Genomic DNA, 18,174 nt, shown 5'->3' with positions numbered 1-18,174 from the left:
ATAAAAGAAAAATCAATAAAAACAAACATATAAAAATTTGAAAAGGGCAAAACAGAAACAAAAAAGAATAAGAAGGGCAAAAGTGGAATTAAAGGTTTGAGGGTTACGGCGCTGTGTCTGTTCTGTATGTTTTGGTTTTTTGCCAATAAGTCCAGTGATTTAGTTAAAATTATGAATATGACCCAAAATATTAAAATCTATTTAATTTTATACCTTCTTTTATCTTAGGTAGGGCACTTTGAAGAACAACCTCTCTCTCTCTCTCTACTTAATCTCTTTCTCTCTCTAGATTTACTGTCCCTCAAATTCCCACATGCTTGGGATTTTCTCTTTCTCTTTCTTTCGTTTTCTCACCCGCCAAACATGTACTAATATATATATAGCTATATATAGCTAGCTTAAAACAACCCTAAACTACTCCACTGTCAAATCAGTAAGTTTTTATTTATTTATTTATTTCTCCCTACATTCTTTTAAATCTCCCTCTCTCTACTTATTTTTGCCCCAATTTGAGCAAAGATTTTTTGTGAATTCAAGTTTGGTTCTTGGGTTTTTGATCTTATTTCATCATTTCTGGAAATTGGAAACATATATGTATTGAAAGAAAAAAAAAAAATCATGAGCTGGATTTTGATGGGTTTTAGAGCAAAAAAATTACAACTTTGAAATGGGCTTTAGATTTGTAAAATTCATTGCTTTAAAATCATGAACTGAAAAGTTATGATTTTGATGAAAACCCAAAACAGGGAAGTGTTTGTTTTTTTGTGATTTTGATTTAATTTGTAAAAATCTAAAATGGGATTGATGATATTGCAGTATTGGTCTCAATAAGAGGAGAAAGATTATATATATATAGATATATATACAAGAGGAATAATGAATAAATTAATATGTGGAATTTAGTGTTTTTTGTTTATGGTTATTGGTTTTTTTCAGTAATAAGGAACTGATCCCATGAATTTTGAATACACAGATCTGTGAGCTTACAGCACCAAGAAAAAAAAAAGAAGATTTTTTTTTTATAAGCACATAATCACAGTCAACGTTTAGCTACCCAGAGACTTTGACACCTGTAACCCCAGAATCTAATTAATCCAAACATTGTTCAAGGTTTGTCATTTCTATATATATTTTTAAATATTTTTTTTATAAATATATATAATGACAGTGAGTGAGTGTAATATATGTATATATGTCTGCCATTTTTAGGGACTGAAACAGCCAGCAAAGGTGATTAAATCGGCGGCTTGTAATGAAATTTACTTGAATCTGAAAAGAAAAAGAAAATTACAGATCAAAGTCTTTAAAAATAGGAGCTTTGCTATACTATTATATAGTGTTAGCTTTTTTCTTTGTATTTCGGCTAAAGCTTATCTTTTTCTTTAAAACCCTTTTGTTAGGTATGAAGCTTTATTTGTTTTTTTGGCTTAATTTAATTATATATATATATTATATAAACTAAGCTAAGCTAAGCTAAGATTAATACAAAGTCAGATCTTTTAGCCTGTTTGAAAAAAGGCTTACATACAGTGAGTAGTGGTATAGTATATAGTGCTTTCTTTTATTACTCATCTGAATATATAGATATAGTACAACTGTGTTAATATATATATATATATATATAATGCTCTCTCATTTGTATTTGCAGGGTTGAGAGAGAGAAGAACTAAAAGCACAAACAGGCACAGCACAGCAACCAACAGCAGCACCACCATCACTCACCTCTCTCTGCAATACTGCAAAAAGCTTAAAAGAGAGAGAGAAAGAGAGTGAGAGAGAGAGAGAGAGAGTCCTCTTCTTCTCTTCACTGACTTAGACTGTGATATATCAAAGCGTAAAAAAAGGTCTTTTTATCAATACAAAAGCCAAAGTACTCTCTGAATTATCGTCATCAATGCAATAGGACACAGCCAAGCCCAACCCCACCTGCACCTCTCATCAACTCTTTACCTCTTTCTCTTTCATACTCACCAATTTCTCTCTCTCCTCTTTTTTCTCCCATGTCTAAAGGATAAGAACAAGAAGAAGAAGAAGAAGAAGAAGAAGAAGAAGAAGAAGAAGAAGAGGGAGTAAAGATTGAAGCTTTTGAGTTAAAAGTGAAGACTTTTTGAATGAGTTCGACTTGGGTTATCTGTTTTAGTTTAGAAAAGGCATGAAAGTACTGCTGTTATGGAGGTGGAGGAGATTCAAGCTCAAGCCTTAAAGTACTCGAGGATTAATGAAAATGGCAGTAGGAAAGGGGGAAACGAAAATTACCCACCTGATGAAGAACAAGAAGAAGGGAGTCGAGAGATCAAAAGGGTTGCCGGTGCCGGAGCTGCTACTACTACTGACCTATCTATCGTTAACGGCGGCGGAGGAGCTGGAGCCAATCGGCTTCGAGGGTGGCACCATTCTTCAAGAATTATTAGGGTTTCGAGAGCTTCAGGTGGTAAAGATCGGCACAGTAAAGTATGGACATCGAAAGGGTTAAGAGACCGGCGAGTTAGGTTATCGGTAACGACGGCGATTCATTTCTACGACCTTCAAGATCGATTGGGTTTCGATCAACCCAGTAAAGCTGTTGAATGGTTAATCAATGCGGCTTCGGAAGCCATTGCTGAGCTTCCTTCTCTCAACGGCTCTTTTCCCGATACTCCTAAACAGCTTAGCGATGAGAAGAGGGGTAGTGTTGGAACCAACACCGGCGGCGGAGAACAAGGGTTTGATTCAGCTGAGGTTGAAATGGACGGTATCAATTACCATCATCATCAACATCTTCAATTAGATCAGCAAAATCAAAATCAAAACCAAAATCAGCCTTTGTCTAAATCAGCTTGTAGTAGTACATCGGAGACTAGTAAAGGCTCCGGCTTGTCTCTTTCCCGGTCCGATATTCGGGTTAACCGAGTTAAGGCCAGGGAGAGAGCTAGAGAGAGAGCCGCTAAAGAGAAAGAGAAAGAGAATGAGTCAAGAATTGTTGTTCACCACAACGACAACCCCAACAACAACAACAATCTCAATTCCATTTCTCAAAATTCAACCTTTACTGAGCTTCTCACAGCTGGAATGAGTAACAACAGCAACAACAACAACAACAACAACAACAACAGTTCTAGTCCCAATACCCAACAAAACCCAGGTGCTCATATGGATTACTTTGCATCAGGGCTACTTGGGTTATCTTCTTCTTCATCATCTGTTTCAAGAACACAACAACAACATCATCATAACCAGTCTTCTTCTGGGTTTTCTGGGCAAATAATCAATCTTGGTAACTCATTACAACAGCAGCATAATATGTCAATGTCTATGTTTGGTGATCACAATCATAATCATCATCATCATCATCAACAACAACAACAACAACATAATGGTGATCAGAATAATCAGAGTCATCATCAGAGTACAGTAGTACTGCAACCACCACAACATTTCTCATTTGTTCCTGAACAACATCTCATTCCGGTGGTTGCTGCTTCTGCTGCCACGTCATCCCAACCCAACGGCGGAGGCAATGGTGGTGGGGGTGGGGTTGTTGATTACAACCTCAACTTCTCTATCTCTTCATCCGGAGGCCTTGCTGGTTTCAATAGGGGGACCCTTCAGTCCAATTCACCGTCTCTTTTGCCTCATTTTCAGAGGTTTTCTCCCATAGACGGAACAAACAATCTACCCTTCTTTATAGGAGCAGCACCTCCCGCTCCGGCTCAGGCTCAGGCAGCTGCTCCTTCCATGGAGAATCAACACCAACACCAACATCAACATCACCACAACCACAACCACCATCATCAATTCCCAACTGGGTTTGTTGATGGCCGATTGCAACTCTGTTACGGCGATGGAAACCGCCATAATTCTGACCACCACCACAACCACAACAGCCACCACCAGCATCAGCAGCAGCAGCACAAAGGAAAAGGAAAGAACTGAACTTTATTAATGGGCATATGAAGATTCCTCTTGGCAACATGTTCTTCTTTCTGGTAAATACAAATTAATCTCTCTTTTTAATCTTTTATTATTATTATTATTATTATTATTATTACAAATTTGTTTCATTGATCATCAATAATCCTTCTTTTCTTTGTTTGTTGTTTGTTTGTTTGTGTTTTCTTTCTCCTCATTATTCATGACATAACATAGGTTTCCGTCTCCTTAAACACATAAAAATATATTATAAATATCTTTCTTTTATAACCATGAATGAATGATAACAGGTTTTGCTTTCTTGGTAATCTTAAATAACTCAAAAGGCATTGGTCATTGTACATACATATATATATATAAATATATATATATGGATTCCTGCATGGATTGTTGTGAATGAATAATGTGATATGATTCCATGATCGGCTGGTTGTCTCCTTTTATTGCTCTCTTTTGTTTTGGTTCCCTTCTCACTAGCATTTGTTAAGGAAGTCTTTGACAGATGTTAACTTCCCCATGGCTATGTCATGTGTTGGTTATGAGAGGAACATAACTTAATTAACAACCTCACTTTAACCCATAAAACAAAATCAAAAATTTATAATGAAAAATTATAAAACACCTTGCTTTACATATAATTAGTAATTTAGTAGTTGAATATATAGTATATATAGCTAGCTTTTTCTTTTCTCTTTCTCTTATTTTCTTTTCCTTTTTCCTGCTTTCCAATCACAACACATGGCAAATAATCACTGTGCAACTGGTTTTCTAGATTATGTTTTGAGTTGATGTGAGTGAAATCACAAGAAGGGTCTTAAAAAGTTTCTTTTTTTAATAAAAAAAAAAAACATGCCATGCATGAACGTAGTTTGTAGTTTCTTGATGAATTGATCACATTGGCCATTACTGTTTAAAAATGTGTTCTTTTCATGTTTTGATAGATTCTTGGCTCTTAGCTAATAACTATTTATTATGAAGAAAGATCTAATGATTAAGTAAATATAATGGTTAGAAAAGAAGTGCATGGTGAGGAAAAGATCTAATGAGTAAATGTGTTAACTTTATTAATGATAACTAAATTCTTAATAATAAATTTGGAAACTTTGAAATAGGTTATAAAAAAAATGAAGAAAATTGAAGTGCAATGGGGCTATATGTATGTATAGGTATTATTGGCTCAAGCTCCTAAAAAGCTAATAACTTTGAGTTTTTTGTGTTGTTTTAAAAGTCATGAAATAGTGGGAAAGTTATGTATATAGAGAAAGGGTTTTAATTAATTAAAGATTTATTAACAAATATAAAAGGGATTATTATTGGTTGTCTAACCCTAGCTAGTACAGTACTATAGGTGTTTATGAATATATGGAGCAAGATGGGGTATTAATGGCAGACAAATAGGTAATAGAATAGGTTAGAAAAAGTTGGGATATTTATGTGTGGATATGACCTTTAGAATCCATATGTATATACATATATTTTAGTACTTTATTATTAAGTGTCATATTTCCCAATTCCTTCTAAAAATGAAAAATAAAGAAAATATTGGTGTGGGATGTAGAGTAGACCTTAAATTAATTTATTAATAATTTAGCAATAAATGCAAACACTAAATATTGTAAATAAATAGATTTAAATTAACCCTAAGGTGTATCATAAACTTTTGAAATATTGTAGTAGTATATATATGATTGAACATTATTTGGTATTATTCTTAGGAATAATTACACAATGTATTATTTTTTTTGTAAAAATTTTATAATATGTATTTTTATAAATAAAATTATAAAAATCATAAAAATATTTAAAATCGTATTTTTATAATTTTATTGTTATTTTTGTGTACTTGTAAAATAATCACTTTTTCTTAAGAGTTTTTTTTTAATTAAAAAAAGAGTTCTTTTATTAGTAATTAAAATGAAAACTCATAAAGATAATTAGGTATAAACTCAGAACACATATATGTATATTATTATTATATACTGAAACAATTTTTTTATTTTCTTATTATCTTCTCCTACACTATGATTTGGCCTTGAGTTATACAATCAGAAATGTTTAACTTCTATAGTAAGAATGTGTTTGTTTTGTTCTAAGTTCCCTTTTTTTTTATTTTCATAATATTGAGTATTATTGTACTACTTGTATTTCATAATATATAACTCCATTTACAAAAAGCCTAATAGTACAGTTGTTATACTTGAAATGAGAGTAAAATCTCTACTAAAGTAATAACAAAACTCACCATGTTCTTTGTTTTCTGCACCAATTATAAGTCTCTCAGATACCAAAGACCTGTAATTTATTAACTTTGGGGCAGTTGTGATTGGGCTATAGATGCCAGAACTCTCAATATGTGATAATATATTATGCTTTAAAAGTTGTTTATTAATTTAGGTTCCATTTGGTTAAGAGTAATAAAACAGAATTAAATGGAAAATATTCTATTTTCATTCTTCTCATTTGTTTTGTGCATTTTAAAATATTAGAATAACTTTTTCCATCGATTTAGTGAAATGGTTAATTATTCTAATTAAAAATGAAATATGTTAAATTTCATTTCGCTCTAATTCTATTTCTATTCTTATTCCTATTTATCACGTATTTTTGGAGTAATATAGTACATTAGTACCAGTTGGTGTAGCTTAAGATGTGTATAGAGAGGAAATATTTAATAAATTTAGAAGAAAATAATTTATGTAGTTTGTAAAAGAAGATTATAAATACAAGAGCCATGCTTTGCAAATAATGCTACTTGACTAAAATTAAGTTACACCACTATATGCTAAACCATAGACTAATCCTTATTTGATAAAACATAGTGATTAGAGAAGATAGTAATATATATTAGGAAACTAATTAAGTTAGACTAGTATGTTGAATTGGTTTATGAACTTTGGATAAGTAAAGAGAACCATCCAATTTTTATAGTCAAAAGCTATAGAATTAGACCATTTGTTTGTAAATCCACCCCTGTGTCTATAGTTGCCACTATTTTCGGTTACAAATGTATTATATTTGGCTTATTAGAAATTAAATCTATGATTTTGTTTTACCAAGGTTAATTAATCTTCTGCAAAATCTCCAATTCGGATGAAATATTTATATTTTTGTTATGTTTTTCCTCTCGAATACTGCATACCAAGTCCAAACAGTGCTTAAATTAATTGGTTATGATAAGTTTGTAGAACTATTTTTTGTAGAATTGTTATCTTAAATGGTTTGTTATATTGTATGATATTATATACTATTATTAAATACACAGCATTAGTTAATACCTTTTGCTACTATCTTAAGTACATTATTTTTGGTTACATTTGAATTTTTGTTAGTTGTATAATAAATATTTTTTGGATATCACTGTTTGAAGCCAAATAGCATTTTTAGAACTTCTCTCTGTAGCTGTTGTATATGCATATTAGCATGATTGCATGACAATGTTACATGATAAGATTGCATTGCATCATTGCTTTAGTAATTTACTCTTTTTTTATATATATATATATATATATATGGTAAATCATCGCCCTCAAAACAAGTTGTTAAAGCAATAACAATATCTAAGAAACACAATTCAAAACTAAAACCAATCACAAACCAAAACTTGAACTTAATTGAAAATTAGACAAAGAAAACTTAACTTGATAATGAATGAATAATGGATCTTTATTGAATAGGAATAGTCAGTAGTACACAATAGAATGAGCCTAAAATTACAACTCAACACAGTAAAGTAATACAAAGAAATGCTTCACATTGAGTGAAATCACTTCAAGAGTGATACTCCCTTTTACATTCCTTCACACACACTTACTATGATTTTGGACTCTTTCTCTCTCAACTGAACCTAAAATATGAGCTTTGGAGATTAGAGATCAGAACTCTTCAATCAGAACTCTGAACACCACTATATATAGTTGTTGGTGGGGTCCCCGGTATTAAAGCCAACTGAGCCAACTGTTATAACTAACAGCAGTATATTCCAGATTCATCTGATGAGCAAATAGATAGACATACTAACTTGATGAATTTAATCCTAACAATATAGTATATACAGTACCTTTGAAGTAAAACAAAATCTATGGTTACAACAAAATAAGACTAAAAATGTGGAAACATTAAAGTTCTGTTCTGTTCTGGTTGTGTTATGTTAACTACTTTCATCTCCACTCTAGTGAGCCTTTTTTGGATTCTGTAAGTTGGGTTGTGCAAAAGATTAAACCTTTCAAGGGAGAGAGAAATAAATATTTAGCCAAGGCTCTATATAGGTTAAGTATCATATATGGTTATAATATTAGGTCAACTAGTGATTCTTATAGCTAAAGGAGACATTTATGACCAAATTAATTGTGGCAAAGTTACAGCCATGTTGGTGGCTTTAGTTTTGCTATATATGATACTCTATGAGTTGTAGTCAAAGGAAACACCAGTAACCAATTTCAAGCTATGAACTTTCTTATATTTCATGTTTCTTTACAGTGAAAGAATTGTGGTTTTTTTTTTTTTTTGTAATATACAAACTTCATTTCACATACTGAAATTTTATTGTTTTTCATTGATTGTGTAGGTGTAGGCATATATATATATATAGCCCACCCACATTAAAGATATACTTGTGCCCTATTGTTTATGTTGTAAGCTGTATTATTATTAATTACTTTTCTAGATAAGGATTGCAATAATAATGTTTTTGCATATTTTTTGGGAAATATCTGGATATTTATATGTACTATTAAATTCAGCCTAACAAAATAAGACTCACTTGTATAAATACTATATTTGCTACATTATTTTTTTCTCTTTGTGGGAAATTTTTCTGGTTTTTTGATTTTTTTTAAACCATATTTAAATAATTTTTCCTTAAGAAAAAAAATAAGAAGTTAAAGAGTTTTCATTAATAATTACATATTGAAAAAAAAAAGTATTTTAATGAAAATATGTCAATTAAAATAGACTAAAGTGTTTTTTTTTATTAGATTCTTAATTATGCATTAGATATTTTCCTTTTTCAATAGTTTTGTCCTGAAAATCTCCTTAATCATAGCCTTATTTTACTTCAACTAAGGCCACCTGTTAGTTTAATACCTTTTGTATATATAAGCTAAGATTGCTCTTTGTATCATATGCAACATATGATTATTGAAAAATATTATCTTTAGAAGTTGTTATATAAGGTTCATTTTATTGATTCAGAAACTAGAAAGAGTAAAAAAAAGTGGAAGGAGAATAAGGTATTATAACATGAACTAATTCTATTTAAGAGATAGATCAGAGAAACAAAGGTCATAGATTTTGTAAATGACTATTGAAGGTTTAAAAGATTACTAGCTAGTTTGACTTGTACTAACAAGGCAACAGAAATGACAAAAGATCATTCCTTTACTGATCAATTTTACTAGATTCTGAACATTGCTTAATTTCATTTCATGTTCTTGTTACTCTTATAGATATTATTATCAGTTGGTATTATAGTTATGGTGATTTGTAATCTAGCTGATTTAAAATTTAAACTCTTGTTTGCTGTGATCTCTTGCCTATAAATGAAATAAGCTATATATGCAACTTACTACAATGCCTCTTATTAGCAGTAACTAGAAATAGCTAGATCAGCCTGCTCTATATAGATTTGCTTAAAAAAATTGGCTTTCTGAAGATTATTAACTATATCTAGAACCAAAACTATCTTGTCTTGTATCAAGATGTGGGGTTCATAAATTACTCATGCATTAATTTGAAGGTGTTTATAAACCCTGCATGCATTTCTGAAAGGAAGCTACTAATTTCTTCTCTATCAGAGAATAGAAATGTATGCATGATCAACTAGACATGAGTTTGTATAGCAAAGTATATATATATCTATATATATATATATATATAGGCTGTAATTCTGCATCATAATTAGGGAGATGGAATGCTATTTCAATTTTTTTTCTGCATCATAATCCAGTATATAGTGTTTCACTGATCATATGATCTATCAGCATAAAAGTCTTGTTCCAATTTCTTGTTAATCTCACTTTTTCCTCTTTTTAATCATTGATTTCTAATGATGATATATATATATATATTTATATATATTATAGTACACTGCAAATGCTACTACTCAATTACACAAGAGCATTCAAAAATGCCAAAAATCATATTGACCAACCAATCCAAAATTGCCACCACCTTATTACTATTAAGCTGTGCTTTAGCATTTTTGTTATGACTCATCTCAATCAACTTTGCATGTATGTTTTTGGTGGTCATCTTCAATCTAAATGGTAAAGTTTTTTGGTTGTTGCAGAAAAAGTGAAGATATATAAAAGAAATGGTGGGAAAAGTTAGCTGGAGGCAAAGAGTGAAGCCTACTTTCCTTGATCAGATGATTGCTTATATTAAAATGCTTCTGATACACTTTGATGATATTTTCTACATTAATCTCCCTTTTTGAAGCCATTCAGCTTCCCATTCATATAATTCGGATATATATCTATATATTTATGTATGTGTGTATTATTATTATTATAATTAATCATGTTTTTGATGAAATTTAGCTGACAATTCCAGTAAAGTAATTCTTTTTTCCTTACAAAATTCTCTGTACAATTTCTCATGTTTAAGCAATCACCACAATTCTCATCACCCTTCGATATATGAGTATTGTTATTGGGCACCAGAGGTGCTTAACACCTTTTACATCTGATTGGTTAGCGATATTTTTTAAGAGTTATTTTTGTGGGATTCAATACTTAATTAAACTAATAGTGGTATGACACCGAGTAAGGTATTAAGCATTAATAGTACCTTTTAGCAATTTTTGGGGATGAAGTGAATGGACATTTACTAGCTATAAGTGTTTGCTTTTTTAGCTGTGAAAGTGTTTGCTTTAGCTGTACAAAATGGTCACATTATTAGGATTAAAGGTTACTAAAAAGAAAGCTATAATTGGTCCATTATTCACTTATGTTCTATGCACCAAATAATTCAATGCCTTTCTCATCTTTTGTTTTATTTGCACATGAAAATGTTTATTCATTCATCTTGCTAATAATAATCAAGAGTGTTAATGAAGATTTTTCAATACTTGAATTTGACTCATCTTCTTGGGATTGTTGTAAAGTGTTGACTGTATATTCAAGTTTAGTTTTGTGAGTAACTTGTTTTTGGGCTTTTTCATTTTGAAAATGGCCCAAAAGTGATATTCTTCAATAAAATCATGAGGTTTTTATAAAAATACTAAACTTTAAGTAAAAATTTATAATTTTACTCTCACAAGAAATTTTTTATAAAAATACTCTTTTTATAAAACAATTGTTAAACAACAAAACAGAACAGTTATAACAATAGTAGAACTACTAAAAATAATCGTGAAATAATAATAAAAACTTAACACAGTACACAACATAAAAAATACACAGTATTTTTTAAAAAAATTCCACCCCATAGTAGAAAAAAAATTATAAATTTCAGTGCGTAGTGTAAAATTTTTTAAAATCAATTCTCTTATGAGAAATTGGAAACGATTCATCTGATTCATAACTCAAACTAATAAGCCTACTAATTAGGCAACAGTAGTATCTAACACCACCTTAGGATTGGTAATTAAAATACATGAGACATAATATTAAGTTATTCTAGGGCATGTTTGAAAAGTCACTTTATAATTGGAATTAAGTGTAATTTAGAGTAATTATAAAATTTGGTGTGTTTGTTCAACTAGATAATTATACAGTAACCATGTAATAGAGGTAATTGAGTGGTCTCAATTGTACTCTGAAATTCTTAATTACAAAATATTACCATTTTTAAGCTTTGTAACTAATTAATATTATTAAATTATATGATTACTAATTCATTTGTCAAACATAAAAATAATAATTCATATCATAATTATTATTTAATATTTAAACATAATTACACGATCTAATAATTATAAAATTACTTTTAAACGCCCCTCTAATAGTAGTATTCACATATTAGTGTCATTTAGTATTTTTTATTGAGCATTGCTATTGGGCACGAGTGGTGTCTAGCACCATTAAGACGTGTCACTTTACGATTGGTTAGCGATACTCCCTAAAAGTTATTATATTAAATTATATGGAACCCGATACTAAATTACAGCAATATCAATATTGACACGTAGAAGGGTGATTGGCACCACTGGTATCTTTTAACATTTCTCTTTCAAATTAACTAAAGCTAAAAAGCTCATACAAAAACATAGATGATGATACTCTTCTTCACTACATTGTTTTCCTAATGGTTAGTGGATAACATATTTAATGGTAGTACTTTAAAAAAAAAACTACAATTTATAAAAGTAATTCACTCTCTTTTTCATAAAGCACCATCAAAAAAGTAAAATTTACTTTGATGGGTGATTCTAAAAGTTTGTCTAAATAATGCCTTAATGAATGATATGAAAAAGAAAAAAAAAATAATAGGCTTCAATTCAAAGCTATATTAAATGAGATCCACCCTTAGTTACACAACCTTTTTATATGGTAATAAAGTCATTGATTAACCTAAAACTAAAAAAAGAAGTGACTTGAAGAGTTCCATAGTAAAATGAAATAGAGGTAAGAAAAATGTATTTATATATATACATATATAAATAATAATTGAACATAAAAAAAAAAATTTAAATAATTCCCAGCTGTCAGTAGGTGGTTATTATTATTATTGATGTCTTATTTAGGCACTAAGAAAATAAGATTGAAATGATTAGGCTTTAGACATTGACTTCAAAAAAAGTAAGGTGAATGATCAAAATTGCATTAAATATTTATTCAAAAATGAAAAATTGCATTAAATTTTGTTGAGGAAAAGGGCATTTAATTTACCACCAAATTTGGACCACAAACCAACCCTATGAAAAAAAAATAATAAGTTTAGCTAATTTCCAACAAAAGTGAGATCCATATATTATCAATGGTCCAAAACTAAGTAAAAAAAAAAGTTAGATATATAAATAAAACCAATCAACTATTTTGCTTCATTGTTTCAATAGAAATATTCATTTGCCTCAATAATAAATTAGCCTTCAATATCTAGGATTGCCTTACAATAAAAAAAAAAAAAAAGTCAATAATAGATTACACAATGAGTAATGTATGTGTATATATATAAAATAAATTTAACTATAAATATTAATTTTAAAAATACTAAACTATTAAATTTTGATAAAATGACGAATAATAAAAGAGAAATTTAAATTTTTATACCTAATTTTACTACTTAAATAAAAAAAGTAAAAATTATTTCTTTTTATATTATATTAAAAAAAATGTTTATATACAAAATATTTAACTCCAACAAATTTTGTTTATCATTTTTTTGCTGAAAATTTTTTTTCATAATTTTTTTTCCACAACAATTCTAAAAGATTTTTCTAGTTAGGTAAAAAAAAATTATCTTAAAAACTTAAATTTTCTTAATAAGCAATTAAAAGTACACATGTATATATATTTATAAATATGTTGTGAACTTGTGAGTGTGTACACATTAAAAATTCACGTGCAGTAGAGAATTTGAATTGTGAGCATGCAAAGCTAAGGTATCTCTCTCATGTGAGAAACAGATAAAGGTATAGGCAGACACAGCTAATTAACTCATATTATAATAATAATAATAATAATTCTCCCAATCAAAATTAAGATATTTCAATACTAAAATATTATTTTGGACCTTCTGTTTTGCAAAAGTTACAGATTAGACCTTGTGTTTTGTTAAATGATAAAATGGACCTTGTATTTTCTAAAATAGTAAAAATAGGACCCTGAGCTTAATTTTTAACAACTTTTTTTTAATACAACCAACTTAAAAACAATGCTTAATACGAATAGATACAAAAAAATGTAAACAGTTTTGTCATAACACTTTTAGATCGGATTATAATTAAACTTTATTTTGACAAAAAAATCAATTCAGAGTCCTATTTGTACTATTTTAGAAAATACAGGGTCCATTTTATCATTTAACAAAACACAGAGTCCAATCGGTAACTTTTGTAAAATAGAAGGTCTAAAATGGTATTCACCCTTTTTCTTTTTCTACTTAATTTATTTATATTAATTACCAAATGAGATCTGGAACCAGCTTGAACTCTCTTACATTATTAAAATAAATAATTAAACAAATCTCTTCTCACACTCTGTCCTCACTCACTCACTCACTACCTTCTTCTAGAACTATATATATATTGTTTGTGTTTTCTGGATATGAATCATGAAAATAATAATAATAATATTGTTTGAACAAAGAAAACCATCTTTTTTCTACAACCAAATAAATAAAATCACTATGCTTGTTTTGTAGTATATATACATACATACTACTACTCTTATAAGAGACAATAATAAAAGTTTATAAGGGCTAAGGGAATAAAGTTTCTCACCGACCCTTATCTTGGTTCCAACTTTTTTAAATGAAAAGAAAAACAAAAATTAATAATAATAATAATAATAAATTAAACAAGTGACATTTTTGGGTGTCGGATAAAATTGCAAATAAGCAAACTTTTTGGGTTATTTTGGGACCCTAAGAACATTGCAAAACAGGTAGTAAGTTCCAGAAATTAAAGTGGACAAAAGCTTACTAAAAACCAAGCTGGTCCATACCCCTAAATCATCATCATCATCATAAAATAAAAGAACATATGCTTTTTGTAAATGTTAAACACAATCACATGAATTGGTTTTTATTTTATACAACTCAACTACCCTCCATTCATTTTAAGACAAACATTTGATTTTCACACACATAAGATGCTCTATATTGGGGGTACACAGTCATGATTGGTGTCTTCCAATTGCTCATATATATATATATATGATAATAGCCTAGGTTATTATGCCTAATTCAACTTTAAATAATCACCAACTTGAAAGTATTATGCCTAATCAAGTTGATGAAAAATTAAATATATATTGTATGAATATAGTACCTCAAAACTCAAATAAGACAGTGGTCAAAACCCATCATTATTTTTTTAAGAGGGGACCCCAATTGAGATTTGAGTATGAATGATGAGTTGGGTGGGTTTATCACACCACTCAAATTTACTATAATAAAACTCTTGAAAATTTTTCATTCTAATGTGTGTGTATATATATATTTAATAGCATAGATGGTGATACTGACAAAGATGCAATAACATGTGGTGACCATAATAAGAGGGCAATTATGGATGGTGATATAAGAGAGTAAACTTTACACAATGACAAAAGAGTAATAAATGAAGACAGAAGAGAAGAGAAGAGATAGTAATACCATTTGTGAGCCTGGTTTAAAACCTGGGAATTTATATTATTATTATTATTATAATTATATATATATCACATAAGCAAAGTAGCATAGTCATGCCTACAATATTCACAATACAGAGAGATGAAGATGATGATGATGATATATAAGATACAGAAGTAGGTGACTACAAGTACAAACTTCTTCAAGCTCTAATAATATAAATTATATTATCAAACCTATTAAGCTGAGTGCATGCATATATGAGTGTGTGAAGTACTCTTTTCTTCTAAGAGCATATGCCTGAAATAAAAAAACAACCAGCAGATGCATTTTTTCCTTTTTCTTCTTCCAACTCTTTTAGTTCAAGCTCTCATTGTTTTGTTTTTTTTTTTGATTTATTTTCTTTCCTGCTTTTCCAACCAAGATTTTATCTTCAAAGTGGTACAATGACAAAATTGTTCTGTGGTTCTCCCGTTTCAGAAATACACATATTACTCTTCTTCTCCTTCCTTCCTTCCTTCCCTCCCTTCATTCCATTTTTTTGCTTTACCTGATTATCCCAACCAAACTAGAATGAGTCACCATACCACATAACAAAACATCTTTTAATTATGAATCAAAACTAAGTTTTCCAAGCTTGATTTAGAAACATATTTAGTATATATATCACATTATTCAACACCAATAGAAATTCAGAGTAATGAAAAGGGAAAAAAAACCCAGCTTTCATCTCTTGATTTAGAAACACATTTAGTATATACATACATTATTCAACACTAACAACAGTCAGAATAAGAAAAACAGAACAAAACCCAGTTTTCCTCTCTTGATTTAGAAACAAATTTAGTATATACACACACATATATATATATATCACATTATACATCAACATGAGTTAGAATAATATAAACAGAACAAAACCCAGTTTTCCTGTCTTGATTTAGAAACAAATTTAGCATATTTAGTAAAATATTTATTGCATTAGAAGTAATGCATGCAATCAAAACCTAATTTGAAATTTATATTAATAAAGTCTAAACACAATCAATCAATCACAGAACATAAACAAATATATATATATATACATTTATATATACCTTAGATCGCCATTAATGTGATCAGAAGGAGTTCATCTCAAGGCAGTAAGTCCGCCTCTTGACAAGCATCTTAGCCGCCGTTCCAAAAGGCTCCTCAAACGCCGTTGAAACCCAAGACCCATCAGAAACTTCCTTCTTCGCCGCCGATTGCTCGCTAGGCCTAATAGCAACCAAGGTGGCGCCTTTCAAAACGACACCGTCCGGTAATTCCAAATGAGGAGCATACCAAAGTCTCATGTTGAGAGCTGGTACAAGGGTTCTCTTAGAAGCTGAAGAAGCCGATAATGGCTTAACCCTCAACTCCTCGAGCTGATCTCTGTTCATGCACAATACTCCTTGACCATCTGCATCTGTAAGGACCAAATTATCCAACGTTTTGTGCTCTGAGATTATTGGTTGGAGTAAGTAATGCCTCGCTGAAGCTGCAATTAAGGAGCTAATTGTCCAAACCACTCTCAATTTTAAACCCCCATTTGTGTAAAACGAATCTGGAATGCTTCCATTATCTTCACCACAAACCCCATCAGTTCCCCCATTTTCCTGACCACCATTATTACCACCACCACCAATCGAGGGTTTCATCGATCCAGGAGAAATCACCGAAGAAGCACCGAGAATCACGCAATTATCGAGAGTTGAACCGAAATCAGCTCTCCATTTCAACAAAACGCCGTCGTCTATACCCAATTCACCACTGGGAAGCTCGATTCTCAGAAACTTAATCTCGTTAAAATTCTTCAAAACCTGAGTCGGAGAATGGTGTGTGACCCCTGCTTGATCAATCTCACCACCATCGTCTTCTGTTCCGACGGCGAGCGAGCCGAAACCCGAACCCGAACCGGAAGACGAAGACGAGGAAGAAGAAGAAGAAGAAGAGGAAGAAGAAGAAGCTCTTTTGGGTCCGAGAAACTGACTAAGAGCTTGAAGAGGCTTAACAATGCCGCTAAAAACGAATCTGAAGAGATTAGAGAAAGGACCACGAGACTTATCCGAAGAGGAAGCAGAGGAAGATGAATCATCATCGGAGATAACGCAATCAACACGAACGACGACGTTTTCAACCTGAGGAACAAGGTTATGAAAACGACGTGAAACAACACAGCACCGACCTAAAGCTTTAACATCTCCGATCTTGTTGAAGACTAGAAGAAGAACAGAGTCAGGTAAACGATCTAAGTGGTCGATTTCCATGGAATCTGGTTCTGGGTATACTCTACAAGTCAGATCTGGACGCATGGAAGACATTTCTAGAGAGAGAAAGTGATTAAACCAACGAAGTGGGTATTGCCCAGATCGAACTGTAGAGAGAGAGAGAAGAAAAAAGATGAAAACTTTGAGATTAATATGATGGAGAAGAGAAGTGGGTACAAGACAGATCTGAAGGTTGATATTGCATGTTGTTTGCTTAGAAAGAAAGTTTAGAGAGAAAATTTGTTTAAAAAATAAAAATAGAAAGAAAGATAAGAAAAAAAAAAACCCTAAAAATTGAATTTTTATTTTGTGTCCATTGGAGGTTAAGAGGTAGAGAGAGAAAGCTTTGTTTGTTGCAGCCCTTTGAGTATTATTTTGTGTTCATGTTTTATGTTTTTAGAGAGAGAAAGTTAAAGAGAGAGATGGTGGGATGAGATAGATCCACGGTTTTGTCTTTACACAAAACAAAATATTAATAATAATAAAATAAAAGGAGAGGATATCATGAGCTTAAGGCTCTACTTGATCTTACATTTATTTATTTAGAAAAAATAAAATTAATATATATATTTGGAAAATTCTACAATGCACACCCTTAAAATGAATATATTGATGCACCCCTATTTGTTTTAGCATCCGAAATAATTTTTCAATCAAATTTTTTTTCATGGTCATGTATGTTATAGTTATTTAAGACATCCTGCAAAATTTTAAAAAATTTGAAAAGTTTAACACGCCGAAATCT

General features: G+C 30.5%; 2 protein-coding genes across 8 annotated transcripts; one reads left to right on the top strand and one right to left on the bottom strand.

Annotated features, from left to right (window-relative positions):
• Nucleotides 1-230: 230 nt before the first annotated feature.
• Nucleotides 231-10,485, top strand: LOC115697072 (transcription factor TCP2). Of its 7 annotated transcripts, XR_009688868.1 has the most exons (5): nt 236-433; nt 974-1,110; nt 1,210-1,230; nt 1,649-3,965; nt 10,196-10,485. XR_009688868.1 is itself a non-coding variant. In XM_061119041.1 (3 exons), the coding sequence occupies exon 3, from the start codon at nt 2,170-2,172 to the stop codon at nt 3,910-3,912; it is 1,743 nt and encodes a 580-aa protein (XP_060975024.1). In that variant the 5' UTR covers nt 232-433; nt 974-1,110; nt 1,649-2,169; the 3' UTR covers nt 3,913-4,071. The 7 variants fall into 7 exon arrangements, 1 of the variants encoding a protein (XP_060975024.1); XR_009688867.1 differs by lacking the exon at nt 1,210-1,230 and having other exon boundaries at nt 231-433; XM_061119041.1 differs by lacking the exons at nt 1,210-1,230; nt 10,196-10,485 and having other exon boundaries at nt 232-433; nt 1,649-4,071.
• A 4,695-nt stretch (nt 10,486-15,180) lies between these two features.
• Nucleotides 15,181-17,936, bottom strand: LOC115697151 (F-box protein At5g46170). The gene is made up of 2 exons (XM_030624060.2): nt 16,239-17,936; nt 15,181-15,691 (listed from the first exon to the last, which is right to left on the bottom strand). The coding sequence occupies exon 1, from the start codon at nt 17,481-17,483 to the stop codon at nt 16,260-16,262; it is 1,224 nt and encodes a 407-aa protein (XP_030479920.2). The 5' UTR covers nt 17,484-17,936; the 3' UTR covers nt 15,181-15,691; nt 16,239-16,259.
• Between the last annotated feature and the right edge of the window lie 238 nt (nt 17,937-18,174).

The sequence above is a fragment of the Cannabis sativa genome, chromosome 7 (assembly GCF_029168945.1).
Source record: "Cannabis sativa cultivar Pink pepper isolate KNU-18-1 chromosome 7, ASM2916894v1, whole genome shotgun sequence".
In the NCBI taxonomy this organism is placed as follows: Eukaryota; Viridiplantae; Streptophyta; class Magnoliopsida; order Rosales; family Cannabaceae; genus Cannabis; species Cannabis sativa.
The sequence above is the reverse complement of the archived record's forward strand: the minus strand, read 5'-3'. Positions and strand labels throughout refer to the sequence as shown.

Coding starts and splice junctions, on each gene's coding strand:
- LOC115697151 (XM_030624060.2), bottom strand. CDS start 17,483: ATGTCTTCCATGCGTCCAGATCTGACTTGTAGAGTATACCCAGAACCA.
- LOC115697072 (XM_061119041.1), top strand. CDS start 2,170: ATGGAGGTGGAGGAGATTCAAGCTCAAGCCTTAAAGTACTCGAGGATT.